Source organism: Microcaecilia unicolor, chromosome 10 (assembly GCF_901765095.1).
Source record: "Microcaecilia unicolor chromosome 10, aMicUni1.1, whole genome shotgun sequence".
In the NCBI taxonomy this organism is placed as follows: Eukaryota; Metazoa; Chordata; class Amphibia; order Gymnophiona; family Siphonopidae; genus Microcaecilia; species Microcaecilia unicolor.
This window is the reverse complement of record NC_044040.1, coordinates 55,822,372-55,850,100: the sequence shown is the minus strand read 5'-3', so window position 1 is coordinate 55,850,100 and position 27,729 is coordinate 55,822,372. Positions and strand designations below refer to the sequence as shown.

Sequence of the window (27,729 nt, the reverse complement as noted above, 5' to 3'; positions counted from 1 at the left end):
TACACTGCTGGACATGGGTGCATGCAGGGGAGAGAAGGGTCACTGCTGGACATCTGGGTGCATGCAGGGCAGGGCAGAGGAGGGTCACTGGGTATGGGTGCATGCAGGGCAGGGGAGAGGAGGGTCACTGCTGGACATGGGTGCATGCAGGGCAGGGGAGAGGAGGGGAGAGAGAAGAAATGCTGGACATGGATGGAGGGGAGAGAAAAGTGAGGAAGGAGATGAGATGAGGGAAAAGGAAGAGAGGAGAAAAACTGCATATGGATAAAGAAAATAGGCAGAAGCTGAGGACCATAAATGAAGAAGAAAGGAGGAAAGAAATAAATGGAAAGGAAGCCCTGGAAACGGAGTTAAGAGGACAGATAGTAGCAGAATCGGATACTGGGCCAGCATGATCAGAAAAACAGTCACCAGACAACAAAGGTAGGAAAAAAATCATTTTATTTTCATTATAGTGTTTGGAATATGTTCACTTTGAGAATCAGATGCTCAACATTAAAAGTTTATATTTATTTACTTATTTATGGCATTTTATCCCACATTAAACATGAATTAGATTGGAACCTGTTGATCATTTAATTTTTTTCCTGGAGAGAGTAATGCATTGCCCCCCTCCCCTGCTATAGCCAGCTCTGCAATTTTGGGGGGGCACAGAGGTGGACGGGGGGGGGGGGGGGCGCTGAGGTGGACCGGGGAGAGAGCCTGTTGTTAAAAATTTACCAGCACACCACTGGATGTGTCCTCCTTTTTCTGGAGCCATATGGTAACCCTACTGAGTCAGACAGGAAAATCGTGGCTGATTACCGCTTGTCCCGAGTGGCTATATATTATGAGCTATATGAGGAGATACAAGCAGATATTGACCCACCCATGTCAAGATCTCATGCTGGGCTGGTGAAGTTGCTGGTTGTTCTGCATATACAATCTGCTTAACTATCAAGTTCAAGGCGGAGAACAATCACACAGTATAAGCAGGTACTTACAGTCCTGGAACTAGATAAACTGTCTCATTTGAAAAAAGGTTTGCTTGTTCTGTAACAGATAACATGTTCTTGCTTTTTTTATTATTTCATTTTAAAGCCAGTGTGTATAAACTACTAACCAGTACTGAAGCCTTATCGAGTAGATCCACTGTTTACAGATTTCAGACTTGTGCTAATGTAACCTTTCTCGTCTGCATTTCATGAGAGATGATTAGGAGGACCGGATGAAGGTAAACTTTGTCTGCACAGGAGGACGTGCTGCAGTGGGACAGCCCCTCCCCCCGCTGAACGCAACAGGAGGACTCTGCTGTGCCTCACCCCAGCCGCGCCTATTCTCTGCATTTGGCAAGCGCCGAGGTGGCAGTGGCGGCGCTCCAGTGTAAAGCTAACTGCGTCGGCCAGCGATTGGCAGGCGTCCCGCAGGCGCTCGAGCGCTGATTGGCTGAGACGCAGCCTTTGTTTCCCCGAGGGTCTGTTCTGCTCAGCTGTTGTGGAACTGCGGAAGTTTGAGTTAAAAGTAACAGAGAGCGAGCCAGCTAAGGCGGAGGGTTTCGGCTTCTGTTAGTGTTTTCCTGTACTCCCCAACACTTCCGAACTACTCTGGGGTCCTCCACTGGTCCGACCTCGTCTCAGGGGCTGTTGGCATTCCAGAGACCATGGATTTGGAAAGCAGGGTGAAGAAGGTGAGTTGCTCGTCGATAAGGTACCTGTCCGGCCTGGCCCGAGCAACCTCCTCCTCTCCCACACCGCACCGTCATCACCTAGAGGAGCTGCCCTTACAGTTAACTGTCGGTTTATAAAACCCAAGGCCAAGATAGCATGGAGCATGGTTATTTGGGAAGTGGTGATGATGGTTGTAGTAGTAACAATGACTGGTGTATAGGGAAGGGCTAACTGGTGAACGTTGTTAAAAAGCATCATCGCTAAATATTTCTAATGTTTTTCGATATTGCTTTACAAATTGGACTTTTTCAGATTGTGTGAACCAGAGACAGGTTCCAGAGTTCCGGTCTTTTATGGTACGAGATTAGTGTATTCGATACAGGGTATTAAAATTGTAAAAAAAAAATGTATTTAGAAATATAAATGTCAAGATTGCAAAATATTTGCTGTAAAAAGCATAAGATCTTAAAATTCAACATCTGGAAGGCACCTAAAGTAACACTGGCTTTAATAAACTGCAGAAGCTGTTTGCCTAGTACAGTCTAGAAATCATGATCACCCTGTTCACATGATTGATTTGTATGAAGGTCTCTCAAGGGATAACAACAAAACATGTGGCTATCTGTAAGGAATAAAGCTCAGCTGGATTATTTGAATGGGATGGGAACTTCCCAAAGCATTGCATGTAGGTCCCCAAATTTCTCTGAAGGGACTTGCTTGGTGGATCTTATCATTGGGGGTTCTGGTGTTAAAACTTTTTTAAACCTGTATTAGTGCTCAGTCAGTGAACTTGTATTGTTTGTTAATGCCTGTGGAACCTGGCAGTTGTTAACTAATATTTATATAGTGTTTTCTTCTTATCCCAGAATTATAAATAGAAACCTGCTTTTATTATATCTGATTATCAGGGTAATCTCTCTCTTATATGTATATGTATGTATAAGAGAGAGAAAGCTATTCAATTTAACCTTTTTTTTGTTACATTTGTACCCCGCGCTTTCCCACTCATGGCAGGCTCATTGCGGCTTACATATACAGGTACTTATTTGTACCTGGGGCAATGGAGGGTTAAGTGACTTTCCCAGAGTCACAAGGAGCTGCCCGTGCCTGAAGTGGGAATCGAACTCAGTTCCCCAGGACCAGAGTCCACCACCCTAACCACTAGGCCACTCCTCCACTCCTTCTGAAATTATTTATATATATATTTCAGAAGGTTAAAGTGAATAGCTTTTTGTATATTTATTGGGATTTACTGACCACCTTTATGGTGTACAGCAGGTATAATCTGACATGAAATGAAATCCAAAACACTTCCCTTTATTTAAAAAAAGGCAGCTTACTATACATCTGAGTAATAAACAGATGCTTATCTAGCATACTTATTCACACCTTGCTCAAACTTGGATGAAAGTGCAAAGGTGGGACCTTGTAAGGTACTTTGCTTCCTGTAGTGTACAACTGCTAAAATCTTGTAGATGTACTGTCACTTGTCTTGACTAAAAGGCTTCATCAGTTCATCTGGATTACACTAGAACCTCTTGATTTATTGTGCTTGACCCAACTCTATGGAACAGCTTACTTCTGGACATTAGGTTTTCCTCTAAGAACTTCATTCTCTTTGAAAACTTATTTCTGTCATGCATTCCCCCCAAGGACTAACCATATTCCTGATATCTTCGCTGTTTGACAGTTTTGCCCTTCACTTCATGAATCAGTCACAATCTTTTCTCTTCCTTTCCCTTATTATTCTGTAAAAGCATTTTATTATGATGTTACAATTATTCCCTTATGTGTTAACCTTTTATTTATTGATCATAAGTACATAAGTATTGCCATACTTGGACAGACTGAAGGTTCATCAAGCCCTGCATCCTGTTTCCAACAGTGGCCAATCCAGGTCACAAGTACCCTCACAATCCCCTGTATGGTTTTCTTTCCTGTATTTTATTTACTTATTGTGAACCGTTTTGATGTCTCTGACCTCCTTTGAGGTATATTAAATACATGAACTATGATTTGCTGATTTACTCAATGGGAGCTCAGTGTACTGCAACACTGAGGACCTTCATTCCAGGATCGTATCATATCTATTCTCCAGGTTGGCTATGGACATTAGTGATGTCATTTTAGCCACTAGTCTTCACTGGGGTGTATGTAGGGATCATGCTAACTAGACTCCGGAGGAACTGTGTGGGGTTTTTGTTTTTGCGGGGGAGGGGGGGTAGACTGAGAGCCATTGCGACCATAAGGAGGGTGGGGGAAAATCATTGGTATTTGAATAAAGGCTTATGAAGCAGTAGCTCGAGAGGCCGCTTCCAAATGAGCTGAAATCCCAGAGGTGTAGAGGAAAAACTCTTGGTTGAAAGTTAAGGAAAACCAGAATTCAGTTTTGAGGATAAATTTGTGAGAGAAACTCTGTATCGGAGCTTACCAATTTTTTTTCAGCAGCGACCTCATGGTCATGGCTGTAGTGTTCCCGGTGACCCCACCGAGGCACATCGCAATGATGCGTCCATGTACTTTAGCCAGGATTACAACCCTGAAAGTGGTGTGCATTACTTCATTTGGGGTTGCGTCCCACAGTTTGGATAACCCTGGTCTGGACTATATAGAGTTAAACTGTCAGGTATTTTTGAAGTATTCAGCAAGTTGAATTGGCCTTTTGTACTTTTAAAATACCATTTGAGATCTTTTTCAATGGTTGTATTATTTGTCTGCATTAATGAAATCCTTCTTTTATTGCTGCCTTTAGTCTTTTGCAGTACAAATTCTGAAATTTGTCATTTGAGGGAAGTGGCCCCCAGCCAGTGGGATTTCAATACACTTGGCATATGTGCATGCACTGCCTTGGCATATTTGCATGTCTATTCCTGGAAAACGAATATTTGAGTTCTAATAGCAATTGGTCTTGGAATAAACTGTGGGGTTTTTTTTAATAGGCCCTTGTAACATTTAATTAGCCCAGTAAATAGATTATCCAGCAATGGTAAATGTCCCTTTTTCCAGTTCTTGATAAGTTAAAACTTCAAAATTTTAATCTTAGAAAGCTAGCAAAGAGCTGCATGGGTTTGGTTTTTGGAGTTGAGGAGTAGCCTAGTGGTTAGTGCAGTGGACTCTGATCCTGGGGAACTGGGGTCGACACTGCAGCTCCTTGTGACTCTGGGCAAGTCACTTAACCCTCCATTGTCCCAGGTACAAATAAGTACCTGTATATAATATGTAAACCACTTTGAATGTAGCTGGAAAAACCACAGAAAGGCGATATATAAGTCTCATTCCCTTTTCCTCATGCGTTTTTGGTAGCAGCTCAAGGCAAGCTACATTCAGGTACAGTAGATATTGCCTTGTCCATGGAGGGCTTACAGTTTTAAATTTGTATCTGAGGCAATAGAGAATTACGGAGGGCATTCTATAAATGGTGCTAAAAAATTGGTGCTAAGTGAGATAGGCACCCTTTATAGAATCGTTCTTAGTGCCAATTCCCATGGCTAACTTTAGGTGCCAAACCTATGTCTCCGCTGAAACCTGATGTAAATGCTAGTGCTTAAATTAGGCATGCTTACCTGGTATTCTATAACTACGCACTGAACTTTTCAGAACACCTCTGACATGGCTGTGCCCGCTTTGAGATACATGTTATAGGAGTTAGGTTCCCAGCCGTATAGCATGCTGCCAGATGCCCCCAGTTGTTGATGGTTAAGAGCTTGTTAGCCAATTAATTTACGTCCATATCTTTTTTTTTTTTTTTTTTTGTACCCCGCGCTTTCCCACTCATGGCAGGCTCAATGCGGCTTAGGTACTTATTTGTACCTGGGGCAATGGAGGGTTAAGTGACTTGCCCAGAGTCACAAGGAGCTGCCTGTGCCTGCAGTGGGAATCGAACCCAGTTCCCCAGGACCAAAGTCCACTCTAGGCCACTAGACCACTCTTCCACTCTTGGCTACGGTTATGGAAATTTGAGCGCCGTATATAGAATTTGTGAGTAAGTGACTAGCCCATGGGTTACAAGGAGATTTGGTGGAATTTGAACCCTGTTTTCCCTGGTTCAGTGCTCTAACCATTAGGCTACATCACTGCAGAAGCTTCATGGAGCTCTAGTTACCCTTGATAATTGCTGTGTATTTGCTTGGTGTGTTTCAGTGCATCATCTTTGTACTGCCAGAAAAGGCTTATTCTCCACCCTCTCACCTGCTGTGCAGAAAAGCTTATTCCCTCCAATTGTGCACAGATAAGGGTATCTTTCCCAGTTGGAGGCAGGATGCTGAGCTAGATGTACCTTTTGACAGTTTGCCTTTGTCAGAACAGTTAGTTCTGCAGGTCTTTAGGTGATTAAAACTATTTATAACCCATTTTATACATTGCCTATTTTGGACTAAATATGCCATTCAAAATGGTTTACAATGAAAATTAACAAAAATTAACAAAGACTATAAATTGTATTCTGTTAAGATTAAGGCAGAAACAGCCAGTAAAATCTGCTAGTTTATAGTGGGGATTTAAACCCTGCAAGTAAAATAAATTGAGTTCTTGTACTTTTCTAACTAATAAATCTTGGTTCTAGCAGAGTAACACACAAGTAGTATTGGCTGTGGTAAAATTAATTTTTATCACAAGTGTGTGAAAATCTTACCACAGCTAAATACTTCTTTAATAAGTCTGTAAAAATCCAGTGTTTGGCTCTCAGCCTGTGTGCTACAGCTTAGCATGTGGCATGCTTATACTTATGCCAGCTGGCCAGTTTAAACTGAAGTCACTATGTAATTCTTTTCTTTCTTCTCCATGATAAATATCAAAACTGGAAAAGAAACATTGTTGGTGTTACAGATGCAAAAATAGTTTGCAAATGTCCTTAAATGGAATTTTCAATTTGCTCTCATGATGTCAGTTGCAGTGTGCAGATATTCATGACTTGCATTTTTGTGGTACAATTCTTGTCTTATGAAGCAAGGTTCATAAATTATTTGTATTTTTCTCTAGGTCAAACACCCAGACTTCCCAATATTTCAGTATATTTGGAATAAAAAGTGTTTAGGAAACTAGCATAGTTTGGGGGTTTTTTAAGCATAAATTAAAAAAATGTTAAACATCCCCAAAATAGATATGGGCATTCATTTTTTTTTTGAGTGCCATAAAGGATAAAAGGAGCAACTGATGTTAGCCATGGGTTATATCTCTTGTACCAGATGTTTTATCCTATCGTGTACTCTGATTGGGCACATCCTTTTCTCTTGTTTCAGTACAACTTACGGACATCGGGAAACATTTTAATGAGAATATATTTTAGGATGAAACATTACATTGTAGGGAGACTTTATCTGTAATGAATAAATGTAAAGTTTTTTTTTCTTAATGTGTAGCAAGAACAGTTGTAACTCAGTCTTCAAAACATTCTTATAATAGATCTTTCAGCATGTGTTGACAGTCCCAAGAGATCCTCCCAAATCACCTGACAGACTGTAGGACCTCCAAAGGTTTGTGCCATGCAGGAAGACTGGAAGATTGTCTTAGTGGGGGGGGGGGGGGGGGGGGGGGGTTGGATACTAGAGTGCCAGGAAAAAAAGAACATCATACAACCAGAGAAGCAGACCCTCATGAGCATTTAAAAAAAAAAAAAAAAATAAGACCAATGAGCAGCAGGAAAAAGAAAAACCCAACTACAAAGGCACTAAAAACCATAGGCACTGGATAGCTCCATAAAGAGAACATTTTATAATACAGAACTTTTTAATACGAGCCAAATTTCAAGTGATAAAAAGTCAAGGTGCCTAATTACATCAAAAATATTGAAACATTAATCCTACATGGTTCAGTGATTGCCTAGTTCAGGAATACTGATTGTAACAATATTGGTAGGAATTAATAACAACCAGTTCTGGATATGGCAGGACAGTCAGTGATCCTATGCATAGCAGTATATCAAGTATTAACATACTTTGCAGCCATCTTTGTTTTTAAGCAGACAAGAACCATCTTGTGGCATGGGAAATATATCCTGGGGGCATCACAAAATTTGCTGTTCCAAAATGTAGGGCGTTGTAATCTTCTTACAATGAGCACTGTATAAAATTAAAGATTTGCAGGAAAATATTCGACATATCTTTTCTAATGTCATTCTTTTAGGCATTTCAGAAACATTTAGTTTTGGTATCGGTTAAAGGAGTGCATATGCAAGCAGATAGGTCAGGCATTAACTCCAGGTACAACTAAACGTCTCCACTGAATTTGACATTCCAGTCCACGGTTTACTCTTCGCATACTTGATAGACCTGAGATTGGGGGGGACCACATTAGATGAGTTTACATTATTCTTGAGCAGTAGAACCCAACGTATTTTCAGGAAGGAGCAGTGCACAAACCTTAGTTCTTCACAACCAGGGTCGCCATCTAAACGCTACTCAGATGGCTGCATGTATGTTGATAGTTGCTTTTTAATACTATCCATTTTCTAATTAGAGATCCTCTGTGTTCATCCCATGTCTTTTTGAATCCTGTCACAGTCTGTCTTGATCACCTCCATTGGTAGAGTATTCCAGGCATCGACCACTCTCTCTGTGAAAAAGAATTTCATGACATTACTCCTAAGTCTACTACCCCAAAACCTCAATTCATGTCCTCTAGTTTTACCATTTCCCTTTCTCTGGAAAAGATTTGCTTTTATATTAATACTTTTCAAGTATTTAAATGTCTATATCATATCTCCCCTGTCCCTTCTTTCCTATAGGATAAATATATATTTTCAGGTCTTCCAGTCTCTTCTCATACATCTTTTGGCACAAGCCCCATAACATTTTGGTTCTCTTCTTTTTACATCCTTAGCAAAATCTGAACACGGTGCTCCAAGTGAGTCCTTGCCAGTGACTTGTAGAGGGGCATCAACACCTTTTTCTGTTGGTTATGCCTCTGTATGCAGCCTAACATCCTTCTGGCTATGGCCACCGTCTTGTCACACAATCACCCCAAGGTCTCTCTCACCTCCTAGCACATATGGGCTCCCTTGAATTTCTGCTTCCCAGGTGGATCACTCTGCACTTCTTTGAATTAAAGTTTAATTGCCAAACACTTAGACCATTCTTCTAACTTTTTCGCTGATCCTTTTTTGTGCTTTTTACTCTCTCCGGTGTGTTCACTCTGTTACAAATCTTGGTGGCCAGGGTTGTACCTCCTGCTCTGTGTAGGTTACTCCTCTTAGAAAGAAATAGCGTTACACTTTTCTTTAAGGAAGCATTGTTAACGACATCTCCAAGTCTTCTCAGCTTCTAAGCCAAGTAAGACTTGTATCAGTGGTATAGGAGAGGTTATGATGGTAAGTAGTAAGGATGGGTAGAGGACCAACATTGTTGGTTTATTTTCTGTTTATTTGGGCTCTTCCCCTCAAATTTCTTACATGCATTAATTTAAAAGTTTAAATGTGTTCTTATTTAATGTGTTACTTTACTTTGTAGGTTAAAATTCACATTAAAATTGATTTTACACACATTTTCTAAGGGCATGCTAATGATCCAAATGTTTGCTAACAAATGCACATCCATAGTAAGTAGACTAAGACCTTCTGACTAGTAGCTGGAGTGAATCTGGTGAGGCCTCATAGTGCCTCTCTGTAACATTTGTATTGCCTCCTTTTTCCAGCTGGCCGTTCTCTGTATGCTCCTTGTCACATTTCCACTTGTTTGGCCACCTTAGATTATCAGATATGATCAACCCTATCCTATGTCCTACTCTTCTTTCATGCATACACTGAGCCACAAAACTCCAAGGGAGTGGTACAAATGGATGTCCTTGTAAATCTTAGCTGCCAAATTCTTCAAGCTTTGCTAGATCCCTCATTTTATGTACACCCACCAGGGTGTGTGTGCTATTTTAATATCATCCACAAAAAGGCAGATTCACCTGCTAGCCCCCTGCATTATTGCTTAGAAAAATGTTAACAGACCAAGGACCGATTCTTGTGGCACACCGCTGTAACACCCTTATCAGCGTGGACTCCATTTATTTTTACCCTTTATTGCCGGTTGCTGCCCACTCCACTGGTTTTTATTTTATTTTTATTTATTGCATTTGTACCCCACATTATCCCACCTTTTTGCAAGCTCAATGTGGCTTACAGAGTGAGGTTATGTTAAAATCAATACATGTTTTAAATACAGTTTCTCACCTGCACAATCACTTTAGGTCCATATATACCAGGAGCACCAAGTTATCTATGTGGAATCTAATTACTCCAGATCTAACACCCTTCCTGTCGGAAACTGTCTCAGAGGCTTTGCTAAAATCTAGATAAACTAGACTACATCCAGCACATGTCCTTGATCTAGTTTTCTGGTCACCCAGTCAAAGAAATTAATCAAATTCATCTGACAAGACCCCCTGTAGAAAACTGTTATCTCAGAAACTACATCATATTCTGTTTAGCAGTGTTTCCATTGATGTATTCACCACCAAGGTCAGACTAACTGGCCTGTAGTTCCTAATCCCCCTCCTATTTTTTGGGTTATGGATTTGATATACCACCTTTCTGTGGTACAACCAAAGCAGTTTACATTTCTCTGTCCCTAGTGGGTGAAAGGGACCACATCCACCCCTTTTCTAGTCCTCTGGAGACACTCAAGACTCAGAGGCATTGGAAAACATCAGACAACAGTCATCAACTTATCTAGAGTCCTTCAATACTTTTTGGATATATTCCCTTCTGACCCTGTTTTGTGTGTGTGTGTGTATGTATGTATGTATGTATATATATATATATATATATATATATATATATATATATATATATGTGTGTGTGTTTTTTTTTTTTTATAGCTAACACCTCATGATCATAGTCTTTCTCTTTTCAGTTTCATCTATTCTTCTACTCTTCCCCCCCCCCCAAAAAAAAAAAAAAAAATCTCCATTCAGCTAATGACTACTTGAGATATTCCTTATCTTGACAAAGTTAGTTTTCTTAAAGTCTAAGAACTTCACTTTTGAATGAACCATCTCTTCCTGTGTCCTAATATTGAACCACCCTATCTGGTGATTACTCACTGTAATATCGGGAACTTCCTCTATTCATTAGCACTAGGTCCAATTTGGGTTCCATTACCACTTGTCACAACAGTTCTCCTTGCTGAGAATTTAGGATCTCCCTACTAGATGACACTGCAGAAAGGAAGTCTCGATCAACATTCGGTATATTGAAATCGCCTATCAGTAGTACCCTCCCTCCCCCCAGTCTTCATAGAAATATTGTAAATGTTTTCAATTAAATATGCCAACTACCATTCCCTCTTACCAGATTAACCCAAAGTGCTTCCTCCTTATCTTGTAAGCCCTGCAGTTCTGATATTTTAACATATGGATATAATTCTACAAGGAGATGCTAACATTTTACACAGTAAATATGTTATAAAGAACATAGAATACTAGCATATGCACGTGTATGTATGCATCTAAATGCCAAAAACTTTGTGTATTTAAAGAGTCTTCCATAGTATGTATTTTACAGGTGGGATACACATGGAGCAGAGTATGGATATGGCTCATACTTAACATGCGCAACTTATGTGCATAAACTTAAAAAGTATTTATTATCTCCAGCATTTAAGGGTAAACACTTTTTATACCAGTTCTATGGCTATTGTAAGTGCTCATACCTGAGCACTTGTGTGTGTGTGTGTGTGTATACACTCAGTTACACTAGTATTCAATAAAGAAAAGGAGGTTCCTACTTCGCTTTTTATAGAATTTTAGGCATCCCTTTGTAGAATTGCCCTGATAGCCAGTCATCCTTCCTGAATAGATGTCGGCCCCTTGCCAGTCCTATGGAACTTGACCTGTTTCCAAGGACATTTTATAATCTATTGAAAACATCCTTCAGGGGACCTAATGTTCAGCATGAAGTTTGTGAAGGAATATAATGGTCCAGGCTGGAACATTCAACAAAACACAGTATTCTCTGTGTGTACATTTTTGATTCTTAGACGTATTAAACTGCACCCTTGGAGAAAAGATAAAATGGCTTTTCAATCCAGTTAAGCAACACGTAACAGCATGACATTCACTTCTGTTATACATAATGTTTTTGTTTTGCAGCTGTTGTCAAGGAGACTTCTTCTTCTATAGAAAATACTCCTGCCTTTATCTAAAATGTGTGTCTTGTACAAATATTTTTAACTAGATAAAGAGCTTCATGCTGCTGAAAAGTTGATGTTGTATGGGGCTTAGCTATTTTAAAATTCATGCAATGAGTAAGAGATGAGGCTGAATTGGATTTAGTGGCATTCAGAGATATGGTTCCCTGTGACCTAGAAGTGGGATATAGTGTTTTCCATCTGACACCGCCTTCCTCTTGTTCAAATGCCTGTCCACATATTGAGTGAATTTTTCATTTAGGATACTTCATCCCACTACAGAACAATGTATTATTATTTTTTTAAGGTCACAACTTTATTAAAGTTTCAACAGTATACAAGTATATAACAATTCACTCAACAAAGAAAAAACACAGATGCAAGACAGTGAGAACACCCCCCACCCATCCCATCCCCAAGCCATATAATATTCACAGGAGTTATACAGAAGTCTTTATATACTCTTGCAGAGAGGACCTTGTTTCATCAAACTTCTTAAAACAACTGGACTTCGCAGCAATAGTTTCATACTTATAAATCGAGCACAATGAATTCCGCCGTAAATTGATGTTTAGTTTGTCCAGATGCTTCCAATTTCCAAGTATATCTTGAATTGTATTTGCAATCATAATTCTATATAATGTTCCATTCTTTTCCATGCCATCATCAAAATTGAAAACAGAAGCAAGCATTAGGGGGTTCTTCAGTGAAGAAAAAAAGACACATTTGAGACCAGACTTGCTGCCAATGCAGTTGGATCATTTGCTTTATTTTCTGACCTTTGGTTCAATGCTAGCTGCTGTTGAACAATATCATCACATATTGGCATGACTAATTTTCAGTATATAGCCAGGCTTGTGTCCAAAGCACCCTGTGTGCCATAAAATATGGATTGCATCAATGTCACTGACGCTGAACAGTGGACATACTGTGATCAGAAGGAGCTCCATTGAATATCTGATATGGTACTCCTTAATCCTGCTGCCCATTTATTCTTAAGTGACTTGTTTAAACCCTCTAGACCCATTATGTAACTATTTGTAGATTTTTAGAGGCGGAGACTTGAACATCATCCATCATGGAGCAGAGTATGTGTATACTAGATTGCAAAGTAAGAGAAGTCAAGTCAGGATTTCAAGTTATTACATACATGTCCAAATTGCATCCATTTGAAGCATTGCAAGAATGGAAGGTGATATTAGCATTTATACAAGTGGACCTTTGAATGTGGGAACTAGCAATTTGGAAATATTTGTTCGAGCATAAAGGAAATTTCCTGGAAGAGCTTATGAGGAATAACTGCATCAAGATGTCTCATGGTCTACCAGGTGGCCAAAAGAATAGGGTTGTCCCCAGATTCTCTGTGTTATGCAAGCGCCCAGTAGGTAAGGGAATGATATTTGTTCCACTAGGGGTGCTTCCATCTGCAGCCACCTTGGCATAAGTAACAAATCTCCTTGTCATATCCATAGAACCCCTTGTCTGGAGATAAAAGCTAGGCGATGATTCAAAAAAGTGCAGTAAGTTTATCTTCCTCCTCCCCCTCCCAGCATGATCTTTAGCTCTTTGTAAGATATGCAATGCTATTCTATTCTATTTTTTTTTTTTTTTTTTTTTTTTTTGCCTTTCCATAAAAAGGAAGCCTAGAAGTTTTTTGTTTTTAAATCAATTTCCTTATAAAATTGAGTGGGTAAAGTTTGGAAAGGGGTATATATGCTGGTTCAATAATAGCTTTTGTTATGTATTATCCCCCAGATTCTGTATAGTCTGACTTGAGTTGCCAGTGCAAATCCTGGTCATATTCTGATTAATGTGCACTTCCTCGTCATCAAGCAGATGAAGCCATTATGTATGGGTTGTGTCCATCAACCAGCAGGGGGAGATAGAGAGCACTCAACTTTTCTCAGTGCCTCATGGCCAGCTAGCTCCACTGCCTCTTCAGTATTCTCTATCTCCCCAAGCAGGGTGGCTGCAGCTTCTTCGAGCTCCATCAAAATTCTGGCTGGGGGTGGCTCCTGGCTTGCCAGTTGTTAGCCGGGGTGTTAGAGGCTATAGCAGCTTCACTTTGAAGGCACATAGGTCAGCCCTTTCCCTGCCTTACCCATGCCCCCGTGGATGTGGACATATTAGCTTGCTTTTCCCTGTCCTTTCCCACTCAGTGGATGCAGGCACATTGTTTCGCCTTTCCCTGCCTTTCCCACTTATCTGAGCCGCCGGAGTGTTTTTATTTACCTCTTTTGCCTCTGCTTTCCTCACAGCATTAAAAAAAATAATTAAAAATAATTAAAGTTGCGTCATGCTTTAGACCAGCGATCTTGGAAAAGAGGTTTTTTTCTTGATATTCTTCTGCAGGACCGGAGCTGTGATACTCGGTCTAGTGAGGTAAGAGTGTTTTCTGACTCCTCCGGGGTGGGCCCGCGATCGAGACGTTTTTGGTGCAAACCGCCATTTTTTAATTTTACCGCCGTTTTCGGCGATGTCTGCGGAGACTGTAAAGCGCTGTTCTAAATGTGGCAAGCGCAAATCAGCAGTGGGGCTCTGTAATTCGTGCTGTATAGACAGTAGAGCCGGCCCGAGCATGGCGAGCGGCGATCTTTCGCACTCTGAGCTGGCAGCGAACGCCATTTTGGATTTTCCACATGGCGCGGCCTCCATTGCGATGGAGAGCCCTGAATCTGGGGGAGGTCCTCTGAGTGAGGCTAATAATAGAGCTGATAGCCCTGGGCAGGATCCGGGCGGTCAGGGAGCGGTTTCCTCCCCTGATTTTGTTTTAATGCTGCATAGGGCATACATGCTTAAAAGAGCTCTTCCACAGGGATCTTCGGACCCTCTGCCTGCCCCCCCCCCCCCCCCCCCCCCCCGGTGGATCCTGGCCTTTTGGAGTTGGCTTTGCCTGTTTCTTATCCTCCTGATAAACGCAGAAGGGCTAATTCCCCTTCTGAGTGTGGCGCACCCCCCCCCCCCCCCCCCCCCGTGGTCAGGCTATGAGGATTCTGAGGGGTCTGGCAGAACTTCTTGGGCTGAGGAGCCAGAGTCGGGTTTTCCACCGCGAGGAGCTGCCAGCACTTATTTCAGGTGCCTTACAAGCCCTCTCGATTGAAGATCCTGGGAGTGGCACAGCCTCCTCGGTTAATCCAAGGATGGCTAGTACCAGAAAGCCTGCTTGAGCCTTTCCTTTGCATGTCTCCATCCAAGAGCTTATTTTGGCTCAATGGGCTGACCCCGAGGGACCTTTGAAGGTTGCCAGGGCTAAGAGGCAATTATACCCTCTGAGTGAGGAACATTTTGGCTCGCTTTGCAATGTCTAAAGTGGATGCCCTGGTCACGGCTGTGACAAAGAGAACTACCCTCCCTGTTGAAGGGGGTGTTGCCCTGAAGGATATTCAAGACCGCAGGCTTGATTCAACTCTGAAGCGGTTCTTTGATTTGGCAGGTCTCACTGTTAGGGCGTCTGCATGCAGTTGTTATGCTGCTAGAGCCTGCCTGGCTTGGTTACAGCAAGCAGTGGAACAGCCCGGTGATGGAGCAGAGACCTTATCTGAAGTGGCTCCGTGGATGGAGTCGGCCTTGTCCTTTTTTGGCTGAAGCCCTTTATGATATCGTCAGAGCTTCGGCTAAGCAAATGGCTGTAGCAGTGGCGGCTCGCCGCACTCTTTGGCTACGACATTGGGCGGCGGACATGGCCTCTAAGCAAAGGTTGGTGAAGTTGCCCTTTCAAGGCCTTCTCCTGTTTGGTGAGGAGCTGGAAAACATTGTTAAAGGCCTGGGGGATTCCAAACCTCAGCGCTTGCCCGAAGATAGGCCGAAGCCTTCCTCTTAGGGTCAGGCGGTCCGCTCCTCTTACAGACCTTGCTTCCGTGAAGCTAGAAGGTACGGCCCAGGGCGTGCTGCTGGGTTCACTTCACGTGCCCGCTTTCAGCAGAGAAACTCCTTTCGCTCGGACAAACGTTCCGCAGCTGCCGGTTCAGGGGCGACCCTCTCAATGATGGTGCGCCGGCCCCCTCCTCGTTTCCTGTCATCGGAGGAAGACTTTCCCTCTTTTTCGACGCAGATCACTGGGTCTTGGACCTGATCAGAGACAGATACCGTATAGAATTCGATGCCCCGGTGAGAGACGTGTTTGTGGAGTCCCGATGCAGTTCTGCCGCCAAACGGGCAGCGGTAGAGGAGACTGCACAGTCTGTGCCAGATAGGGGCTGTGACCCCTGTGCCTCCCGCCGAACAAGGTCTAGGCCGCTAATCCATTTACTTTGCCACGAAAAGGCAGGTCTTTTCACCCGATCCTGGACTTAAAAGAGCTAAACAAGTCCTTAAGAGTGCGGCATTTTCACATGGAAACTCTGCACTCCATTATTGCGGCGGTACAGCCAGGAGAGTTTCTCACATCTCTGGACCTGAAAGAATCTTACTTGCACATACCAATTTGGCCCCCGCACCAGAAGTTTTTGCGGTGTTGGGAAAACATTTACAGTTTCGGGCCTTGCCTTTTGGCCTCGCCTCAGCTCCCCGAACCTTCTCCAAGGTAATGGTGGTAGTAGCTGCCTTCCTCAGGCGAGAGGGTATCCGGGTTCACCCGTACCTAGGCAACTGGCTCATCAGAGCAGACTCAGAAAAAGAGAGTCATCTAGCTACAGCCAGAGTGGTTTCAGTCCTTCAATCTCTGGGCTGGGTCGTCAATATGGCCAAACGTTACCTGACACCCTCGCAATCTCTAGAATATTTGGGGGCCAGGTTCGACACAGCCTCGGGCTATATGTTTCTTCCCGAGCAAAGGCGGTGCAAGCTTCAGAATCAGGTCTGTCTGCTCCTGAGGATGCCCCGCCCACGAGCTTGGGACATTGTCCAGCTGTTGGGATCGATGACGGCCACCTTGGAAGTGGTGCCATGGGCGAGAGCGCACCTGAGACCTCTACAGTATTCTCTACTTCAACAATGGTCTCCAGTATCTCAGGATTATCAGTGCAGACTTTCTTGGCTCCCTGCAGCCTGCCTCAGTATGGAGTGGTGGCTCTTGGACAGCATGTTGCGGCAGGGAATGCCGCTGGCACTCCCCGATTGGTACCTAGTGGTGACAGATGCCAGCCTGAAGGGCTGGGGTGCACATTGCCAGGGGAAGCATGCCCAGGGTCTGTGGACGCCCGACGAGTCGGAGTGGTTTATCAACCACCTGAAGTTGAAAGCGGTGTTTCTGGCTCTTCTGGCCTTTCAAGTGATCCTGGAAGGATTGGCTGTCCGAGTGATGTCGGACAACACGACAGCAGTGGCCTACATAAATCGACAAGGCGGCACTCAGTGCAGAGCTCTAGCCGCACAAGCCGAATAAATTTGCCACTGGGCCGAGCTGCATCTACAGTCCCTGTCAGCAGCTCACATTGCAGGTCAGAGCAACGTGCAAGCCGACTATCTAAGCAGGCATCAGATCGATCCAGCGGAGTGGGAACTAGCAGACAATGTATTCCTGCAGATATGTGCCAAATGAGGCAAGCCAGTGATGGATCTTATGGCGACCAGTTCCAATGCCAAAGTCCCGTGCTTCTTCAGCAGACGGAGGGATCCTCACTCTGCCGGGTTGGGTGCCTTGGCTCAACCCTGGCCCCTGGGCTTGCTGTATGTCTTCCCTCCGTGGCCCTTGATAGGGCGAGTGCTCCTGCGGATTCGGCTGCATCCAGGAGAAGTGGTGCTCATCGGCCCGGATTGGCTCAGGAGGCCTTGGTATGCGGACCTCCGACAGATGCTGTTGGAGGCTCCCTTTCCGTTACCTCTGGTTCCATACCTGTTGTCACAGGGTCCGGTGGTCATGGAGGACGCCTGCCGCTTTGGTCTTATGACATGGCGATTGAGAGGGCGCAATTGAGAGATAAAGGCTACTCAAGTTAATTTCTGCGCTCCACTTCTGTGGCTTATGCCAGGATTTGGCGCCAGTTTGAAGTCTGGTGTGTTTCAAGAGTGCTTTCTCCGTTGCGGGCTCCTGTCTCACCGATTCTGGACTTTTTGCAGGATGGTGTACACAAAGGCTTGGCCTATAATTCCCTGTGGGTGCAAGTGGCAGCATTGGCCTCCCTGCGTGGCAAGGTTGAAGGCGTGTCCTTAGCTGCTCATTCAGATGTGGCACGGTTTCTTAGAGGGGTGCTTCAGCTCTGTCCTCCCGTGCGGGCACCTTGTCCAGCTTGGAACCTGGGGTTAGTATTGAAGGCCCTTCAGGGGGCTCCCTTTGAACCGCTTCAGCATGCTTCAGAGAAAGATTTGACACGGAAGGCCATCTTTTTAGTGGCCATTACCTCGGCGAGATGGGTGTCAGAGCTCCAGGTGCTGTCCTGTAGAGACCCTTTTCTGCAATTCTCAGAGTCGGGAGTCACGGTTCGGACCGTGCCTTCCTTCATGCCTAAGGTGGTTTCAGCGTTTCACCTAAACCAGCCTGTTTTTCTTCCCTCCTTTGTTGAGGAGGAGTTTCCAGGTTCATTTGGGCAGTTGCACCTTTTGGATGTGCGCAGGACTCTGTTGCAGTATCTGCGAATTACAAATTCTTTCAGGACCTCTGATCATCTTTTTGTGCTGTTTGCAGGTCCTCGCAGAGGGTCTTCAACGTCTAAAGCCACTATTGCCCGTTGGCTCAAATAAGCTATCTTTTCAGCATATCTGCTGTCTGGCCGGGCTCCCCCTGAAGCCTTTAAGGCACATTCCACAATAGCGATTTCCTCTTCCTGGGCGGAAACTGGAGCACTATCTCTTCATGAGATTTGCAGTGCTGCAACATGGGCTTCTAAGCTCTCTTTCGCCCGACATTACAGGCTGGATGTGGCTGCCAGGAGGGATGCGCGTTTTGGAGCACAGGTGCTAGCGCGTGGTGTGGCTTGTTCCCACCCTATTTAGGGATTACTTTGTTACATCCCATACGTAATGGCTTCATCTGCTTGATGACAAGGAAGGGACAATTAGGTTACTACTACTATTTAGCATTTCTATAGCGCTACAAGGCATACGCAGCGCTGCACAATCATAGAAGAAAGACAGTCCCTGCTCAAAGAGCTTACAATCTAATAGACAAAAATAAATAAAGTAAGCAAATCAAATCAATTAATGTGAACGGGAAGGAAGAGAGGAGGGTAGGTGGAGGCGAGTGGTTACAAGTGGTTCTTACCATGATGATTTTCTTTCCTTTAGTCATAGCAGATGAAGCCATGAGCCCTCCCTGTATGATTGTCTGTATTGCAGTGATTCTGATTTTAGGTGCTGTTCTTGTTTCCTGAAGTTATATTCCTTCCTTGGGGAGTCGGAAAACAGTCTTCAGGATTCTTGTTACAGTTATAGGAGGATGAGTTCATTCCCTCCAGTTCATGTTTCGGGAGGATGAGTTTATTCCCTCCAGGAGGATGCAAGTATTCCCTCCGTTTATACAAAGTGGAGGACGAGTTTATTCCCTTCAGGAGGATGAGTTCATTCCCTCCTTTTTTGAGTTCATGCCCTTGTTAAGGGGCCATCGTTCGCTGTGAGGAAAGCTCTTGTGATTCCCATTGCGGTTTGCCATACTGCTTTGGAAGCTTCAAATACTGAAGAGGCAGTGGAGCTAGCTGGCCATGAGGCACTGAGAAAAGTTGAGTGCTCTCTATCTCCCCCTGCTGGTTGATGGACACAACCCATACGTAATGGCTTCATCTGCTATGACTAAAGGAAAGAAAATTATCATGGTAAGAACCTAATTTTCCCATTTTAATTATCTTAAACCAATCCGTGCCAATAATTTCCACTTAATTATTGACACATTGGCATTAGAATTTGTGTGTACATTTGCATGTAAATTCTTAAGATACAGATTGGAAAAGGGGGTGTGGGAATGGGCTGGTCGTGAGCATTTCTAAAAACTATGCATACTGTTATACCCGCTCTGTACCTAACTTAAGCATAGGCATTGGTGCAAATGCCTGTAACTAAGCGGACAGGCCTTAGGCATACTGTAGAAACCGTGTCTACCTTTAGGTGTAGTTTATAGAATACATCTAGGCGTAGTTTTTTTTTTGTGCTGATTTTTAAGTCATAATATAGAATCTAGCCCTATATGTGATAGTCATACTGATATTGTATATGTTTTCTTGTTATCTGCCAAGGATTATAGACTGTAATGCATGCTTTGTGTATCTTATTTTAAAAATGTATGTTCCACACAGAGCTATTAACACTTTGGGGCTCATTTTCAAAGCACGTAGACTTACAAAGTTCCATAGGTTAATATGCGGCTCGTTTTCAAAAGAGAAAAACGTCCAAATCAGTGTTTTTGAAACCTGTTTTGCAGACATCTGTCTATGCTTTTGCTTTTCGCCTGCAATGTTTCCAAATCACAAGAGAGCGTGTTGGGTGTTTCAAAGTTAGTATTAGGAAGTGCCTAACACTTGGACGTTTTATAGCCATATTGAAAGAGAACCAAAACATGTAGGGCAAAAACGTCAATGTTTTGGTCTAAACCTTTTTTTTTAATGAGTAAGACACAAAAGGTGCCCTAAATGACCAGATGACTCCTAGAGGAACTCAGCGATGAACCCCCCTCCCCTTTACTCCTCCAGGATTCACTGACCCCCATCCCACAGCCTCTGATGTTATAGCCAGGTCTATTAGAGCAGCATGCAGGTCCCTGGAGTATCTCCTCCTACCTGTTACACTTGTGGAAATGGTGAGCCCTCCAACTGACTAGAAACCCACTGTACCCACATAAGCTATTGTAGTAGTGTACAGTTGGGGGTAGTGGGTTTTGGAGGGCTCAGCAGACAAGATAAGAGCACAATGGTGAGGTGTGTACTTGGGAGCATTTACAGTGAAATCTCGGTTTTTGTTGATAATTCGTCCGAAAAATATCAACGAAAATCGAGGCAGCAGGCACTGAACCAGAAGCAGCAGTGTGGGCTAAACGACGAATTTTTTCTCATTAAAGAGCTGGCAATTTTGTACAGGCACTGAACCAGAAACAGCAGTGTGGGCTAAACGACAAATTTTTTCTCATTAAAGAGCTGGCAATTTTGTAGAGGCACTGAACCAGAAGCAGCAGTGTGGGCTAAACGACGAAATTTTTCTCATTAAAGAGCTGGTGATTTTGTACAGGCACTGAACCAGAAGCAGCAGTGTGGGCTAAACGACGAAATTTTTCTGATTAAAGAGCTGGTGATTTTGTACAGGCACTGAACCAGAAGCAGCAGTGTGGGCTAAACGACGAAATTTTTCTGATTAAAGAGCTGGTGATTTTGTACAGGCACTGAACCAGAAGCAGCAGTGTGGGCTAAACGACGAAATTTTTCTGATTAAAGAGCTGGCGATTTTGTACAGGCACTGAACCAGAAGCAGCAGTGTGGGCTAAACGACGAAATTTTTCTGATTAAAGAGCTGGCGATTTTGTACAGGCACTGAACCAGAAGCAGCAGTGTGATCCCACAACCGGAAACAACGCCCCAGAAGAACGACTCGTGAGAACGCAAAATTAGCAGCGTGGACACGCCGACGAAATCCAAGGCGACCGACGAAAACTGAGACAAAAATTGATAACCAAAAACGACGAAATCCAAAGTCAACGAAAACCGAGGTTTCACTGTATATGAAATCCATAGCAGTGCCCCCTAGGGTGCACCATTGCCCTCCTGGAATGTCTGGTGAACCAGTCTGTTAAAAATGCTGGCTCCTCTTACATTCCAATGGCTTGGTTTTTGTTTGTGCATTTTTAACTTTTGCGATTTCCCCCCCCCCCCCCCGAAAATGTCATAAAAAGAAATGCACAAAACCCTGTTTGAATAAAGAGTTTTTTTCTTTTTCGAAAATGGTTATATTTCTTATTCAGAGTTCCAAAGTCTTAGGTGCAATATTGAAAATTCACCTCTATGTACCTTTGTAAGTCTGTGCTTTTGAAAATACGCCTCCACGTGTCCAACCTCCCCTGCCATTTTAAATGAAGAGTTGCCCTTGGGTATATATATTTCACTTCCCATAAAAGGGAAATGGGACTTGATATACCGCCTTTCAAAGGTTTTTGCAACTACATTCAAAGTGGTTTACATATATTCAGGCACTTATTTTGTACCAGGGGCAATGTAGGGTTAAGTGACTTTACAGCTTAAGTTTCCACCATTTTGGATAATTCAGGAAATTATAATAAAATATTAAGTTCTAGGGTTTTTCCATTGTAAGGGGCATAGCGGAACCATATTTTTAGTACAATGCATATTCAATGCTAAAAACGATAACACGCCTATAGCGCGGCTTAGTAAACAGGGCCTTTAAAGTTACACATGAAGTCAGAAAGGGGGTGCTTCATCCATAGAGTGCAGAAGCCAGTAAAGGAGGCTTACCTCTTTCAGAAAATTTCATTTTATATTGATTTGATTTGCATAAAGGTGAATTCATATCCTTTTTAATATATCTTCTGGTTCTTTTCCATCACTGAATAGAGAATGGAATTTGACCTGACTCTTCTCATCCTTTTAAAGGCAGCTTTATATTTACTTGAGTAGCATTTAGTGATACAGTTAAGTGTGACCTTTTCCACCCGCCCCCATGACATTTTTAGGTACTCGTGTTTTATGCTCTTTATACAGTAGCATGTCCATTTATAAACTAAGACAGCTTCATGTTTACTTATAGCTAGTCTTGAGAAAAAGGCTATAGAGTATTTAAGCTGATGAGTTCCCATCAGTTTTGCAAAGGCACTTCAGTCAAGTGGCCTGCTATTTTGAGTCTGAACTCCATTCCAACTCTGTTCCTAACAAGCCTTGTTTAAAATGTGCTGTTAGTGGGATCATTAGCATTGGTAGAATGAAATGTCAAAACATTGTACACTTAGGTAGCCATATTCAACCACACAAAAACAGGACATTCTAGAGGGATGGCTGAGAGGACGAAGGGGAGGAACTCAGCTAGGGCTGAATTTATTTTTGATTTAGCTAGTGATACACTAACATAATTTTATATATATTTACTTCTGGTCCCATTGTACATACCAATAACTGACTTTATAGCAAGAATTCACGTTAATTAAATGTAGCTTGCCTCAGAGTTTCAGAGATGCACAGGCTGTAGTTCTCTTTCTCTTTCTTTCTTTCTCTCTCTCTCTCTCTCTCATAGGCGATTGGTGGCCCAGCTGTTTGTGGAGGCTAAAGGGGTCAGGAGCGGAGCTTACATCCATAACTTCTACAGAGTACATCAAAAGCTTAATTTTTATTTTCTCATTTCCATCTTCCAAAATTCCAGACGAGCAGGACCCAAAGCAGTCCAAAACAAGTAAAATCAGAAACAACATAGTTTATACCTCATTGTTCAACCAACCTTAGGATTCACCTTTAGGTTTAAAAACCAAAGCCATGTGCATGCAAGGACTGGATAAACAAATTAAAACAAAGTTCAAAGCAAGTCCCCTTAAACAGTGCCGTAGCAAGGGCGGCTGACACCCGGGACGGGTCGCCGCTGCGCACCCCCCCCCCCCCGGAGCGCATTCTTACTTTCATACGAAAGTGGGGGCGGGCGGGGAACGCCGATCCGCCCTGAGTGCATGTCACTGGGAGCTGCGTGCTGCATTGGCTCCACAGGTTCCCTGCTCTCTCTGCCCCGGAACAGGAAGTAACCTGTTCCGGGGCAGAGGAAGCAGGGAACCAGCGGAGCTGACACCCCCCCCCCCCCCCAGTGGTGTGCACCCGGGGCGGACCGCCCCACCGCCCCCCCCCTTCCTACGCCACTGCCCTTAAAATGTAATACTTGATAGCAGTAATGAAACAGTGATGGAATATTCACATAGCAAGCATCCTGAGCCAACAGATTTATTTTCCATTGAACATAATTAACTTTGTATGAACTTGGCAGCTAATAGTGTGCTGAACTGGACAATGTTGGCACATTTAGACTGACTCGACAGAACTTCTGCATGAAGGAAGCCCTTCCCTCGTTATTCAATACCTCTCTGTGAAATACTAGTAATAAAAAAAGGCAATCCACAAAAAAAGGGAGCAAGTTCTCACATGCCATCTTTTTCTTTTGATGTAGGCACAGGAAAAAAATGTATGTTAAATGCTCCTTTAACCTAGTTATATTTTTTAATTATACTTATAAATAGTAGGCCTGATTGTTAAGCACCTGATTCTCATAACATGATGTCTGTTTGAGGCCTTTTACTAAGTGAAAACATCTCTGCATGAATACATGGAGTCCCTATAGCTAGCACCTCCAAAAGACACAATGAATTACAATTTAGAACAAATTACATACTCTTAACTGATAAAACCAGTACTTCCTCTATGTACATCCTTATGCTGCACAAGCTGGTATGTTTAAAAATATAAGCGAGATCAAATAAAAATGCTACCAATAATAAAGAATGACAGCGTGGATAGAGCAGGCTCTCTCCCTTAGCCCTGCTCCTTCCTGCTTCCTCCCTCCTCGGTTCCAGTCTCTGCCTCTGTCTCGCTCCTTCCCACCCCCCTCCTCCAAAGAAGCAGTCAAACTCGGATACTTTTCTTAGATGTGGATTAGTCTGCAGCATACAGTGCTTCCAGTAGCAGTTTCATCCTAGTGATTACAGACGTCTTCCTGTAACACATCCCACCCTCACAGAAGCAAGAAGTCATGTAAAAAGAGGGCGGAATGCATCGTAGGGGGAAGGCCAAGTAGCTACCAAGGCAGGCCTGCTGTAATCGCGAGGGTGGAGACCACTACCGGTAGCAGTGTGAGAGTCAGGGGAGGAGGAATAGGAGTCCCGAGCACTGGCTATCATTGCGGTGGGCAACTGTGCACTGCAGCAGCGGGAGGTCCTGTGGCCACAGCTCTAATGGGCTCCTTTTTCTCTTTCTGTGGTGTTCTGCTGTGCAGTAAGCTGCTCTGGTTACCTTTGGGGATGCTTTTGGGTCGGCTTACAGAAGCCTCCCCAAGCCTCTTATACTAGACGCCTATTCTCATTCATTCTTTCTCTCTTTCTCTCCCTTTCTCTCTCTTAAAAAGGAGAAGCCTTCAAAATGAGGTTGGTGCTCCCCTTTGAGGCGACTGCTTTGGCAACCGTTGGTGTGCCGCAGCCTGCAGTGGTGGATCCAGTCCAGCAATTTGACCTGAAGTGTTCTTCTGTTGGCTCTCTACTGGGTGGTGCTAATCACCGAAGTCTTGTGGGATGAGGAGCACATTGGGGGCTCATTTTCAAAGCACTTAGCCTTCCAAAGTTCCATAGGTTTTTATGGAACTTTGGAAGGCTAAGTGCTTTGAAAATATGCCTCATTGTCTCCCAATGGAGGCGCTCTGGTCCATCAATCGATTAGAGCTTTGAGCAGTTCCCAAGGCACTTCTGGCCTTTCAGGATCTTCTCTGGGGGAACCCAGTTCAGGTCCTCTCGGACAACATGATTGCGGTTTGCTTATATCAATAGTCAGGGGGGGCGCTAGTAGTCCTCTGCTGACGGAGGAGGTGGACTTGCTCCTCTGTTGGGCGGAGGATTGTCTTCAGTTGCCTGTAGCGCACATCACTGGGGTGGAAAACATACAGGATGACTTTCTCAGCCACACCACTCTGGATCCAGGCAAATGGGGACTCTCGCCGATGGCCTTTCACTTGATTGTTCAATGCTGGGGGACTTCAGCCATGGAGGATCCCTTTTGCTTTGGCTGTACAGCTTGGCTCTTGAATGGTCAAAGTTCAGGAAGAGAGGTTATTCTGATTCAGTTATCACTGAATCCAAAAAGCGATCCACCTCTGTGGCTTAGGCACGGGTCTGGTGCATTTTTGAGGCCTGGTGTTCCGAGCAGGCAGTTTTGCCCTTTCAGGCTTCATTGCCGCATATCTTAGCCTTTCTGCAGTCTAGGCTACAGAAGGGTTTAGCTGCCAGCTCACTGAGAGTATAGCTCAGTGCTCTGACCTACTATCATGGTCGCATTGCTCTTCTTCCTCCTGGCTTCTCATCCAGATATAGTCCATTTCCTTAAAGGGTCACCCGTCTTAGGCATCCACTTATTCGGCCTTACCCGAGTTGGAGCCTGGATCTGGTTTTGGGTGCGCTTCAGGCTCCTCCCTTTGAGCCTCTTTGCTCCACCACAGTGGAAGATATCGCTCAAGGAAATTTTTCTGGTGGCCGTTTCTTCAGTCCACAGTGTCAAGAGCTTCAGGCTCTGTAGAAACAGCTTCCTAAGTTTTTCGAATGCAGAAGTGACAGTTCGGATTGTATCTTCGTTCTTCCCAAAGGTGGAACCTTCCATCTTAATCGGCTGTCATTTCTTCCTTCCTTTGGTGTGGATCAATATCTGAAGGAATTTCACTGCTTACACTGTCTGGATCTGCGCTGTACCCTGATTCAGTATTTGGAAACAACTAGCTACTGTCGTCAGTAGGATCATCTCTTTGCTTTTCACGGGTCCTCAAAAAGGAAAGGCTGTTTCAAAGCCCACTATTGCTTGGTGGTTACGGGAGGCTATCTCTGTGGCTTATGTTTTGGCTGTTATATATATTGCTGGGGATAAATATTTAAACTAGAATAACAGATCTCAAAGCTATATCACAAAAAAACGTTCTTCTTTTAGAGTATTTCATTTCTTTTATTACAAATATTTGTCATTTATATATCATATAAAACAACTTATATCATGCAAGTTCCAGAACTCATCCAGTCACACCTTTCACTTCACCACCCACTCATATAAACCTTATGTGGGAACATTTCTATATATCCACAAACTGTGACATTCTCCCCATTTATTTTACACATTGAAGTTTCTTCCTCAGTTTCAAATCTTCCACTTGTATCTTATTGTCCTTAAAGATTTAAATTGTAGTCTTTATAGATCATGAAAATCTCATGAATCACATCAAAACGGGAGCACAATGTTCACAACAAAGTCTCTCCAGCTCTCTTCTCGGAGTATTGTTATTTCATCAGAGTGAATCAGCGCGGTGTGTCAAGGGCTTCCTGGAATTTGCATACTGTTTGGCTGGCCATTCCCCTCCGGAGCATCTGAAGGATCATTACGTGTGCTTTGGCTTCTTCTTGGGCGGAGACCCGTGTGGGGAATTGGGAAGAGATCTGTAGGGCAGCTACACCTTTGTCAGACATTGCCGAGTAGACATTTCAGCCCAGGCGGATTCTGGTTTTGGATCTGCAGTTATTTCTGCTGGGCTTTCTTCTGCTCACCATGTTTAGATACTGCTCTGCTACATCCCATAGGTCTCTGGATTCATCTGCTGCTGATGCTAAGGAATGAAAAATTTTCTTTCCTTTAGGTACGCAGCAGAGTCCTGTCCTTCTTTTTTTTTTTTTTTTGAGTATTGTCAGCTCATGAACAGATGTCCAGACATCTCGTTAAGAATTATCTGGTACAATGCAGAGTTCATGGTTCCTTCAGTAATAAGTTTTCCAGGTCCTGAGGAAGCAAAGCACTGCTACCACCATGTTAGACTGTTGGTAAGTTGTTCTTACTGTGGAATGCTGTATTTGCTTTAGGCCAGACATAATGGGACCTGTGTTGTCCAAAGAGTTCACTTTTGACTCATTTATCCATAGAACATTATCACAAAAGTCTTAATCATCCAGGTGCATTTTTTTGCAAATGTGAGGCAAGCATTGATGTTAGCAGTGGTTTATGCCTTGCCACTTCACCATGAATCCCATTATTTTGCTCAGTCATGAGCTCTGGCCTTGGCTGAGGCTAGAGAGGCATACAGTTCTTTGGATGTTCTGGGCAGTTTTATGATTTCCTAGATGAAGTGTTGAGGTGCTTTGGAGTAATTTTGGCAGAACAACCACGCCTGGGAAGATTCACTACCATTGTTCTCTATCTGGAAATAATGGCTCTCACTGTGGTTCAGTGCAGTCCCATTGCTTTAGAAATGGCTTTGTAACCCTTTCCAGACTGACTTATTTCAACAATTTTTATTCTCATCTCTTCTGGAATTTCCTTTGATCACAATATAGTATTCTTGTAGAAACCTTATGTTAAGGTTCAATATATAATGAGGTTTAGAGTCAGCAGGGCTGGATGCAA

The 27,729-nt window shown here is 43.5% G+C and overlaps 1 protein-coding gene across 1 annotated transcript in view; it reads left to right on the top strand.

The window, feature by feature from the left end:
* Positions 1–1,364: 1,364 nt before the first annotated feature.
* TES (testin LIM domain protein) overlaps positions 1,365–27,729 on the top strand; it is an 86,387-nt gene continuing 60,022 nt past the window's right edge. Inside the window, exon 1 of the mRNA XM_030216127.1 lies at positions 1,365–1,666. Within this exon, the coding sequence (XP_030071987.1) occupies positions 1,640–1,666 (27 nt within the window). The 5' untranslated portion in view covers positions 1,365–1,639. The remainder of the gene's footprint in view (positions 1,667–27,729) is intronic.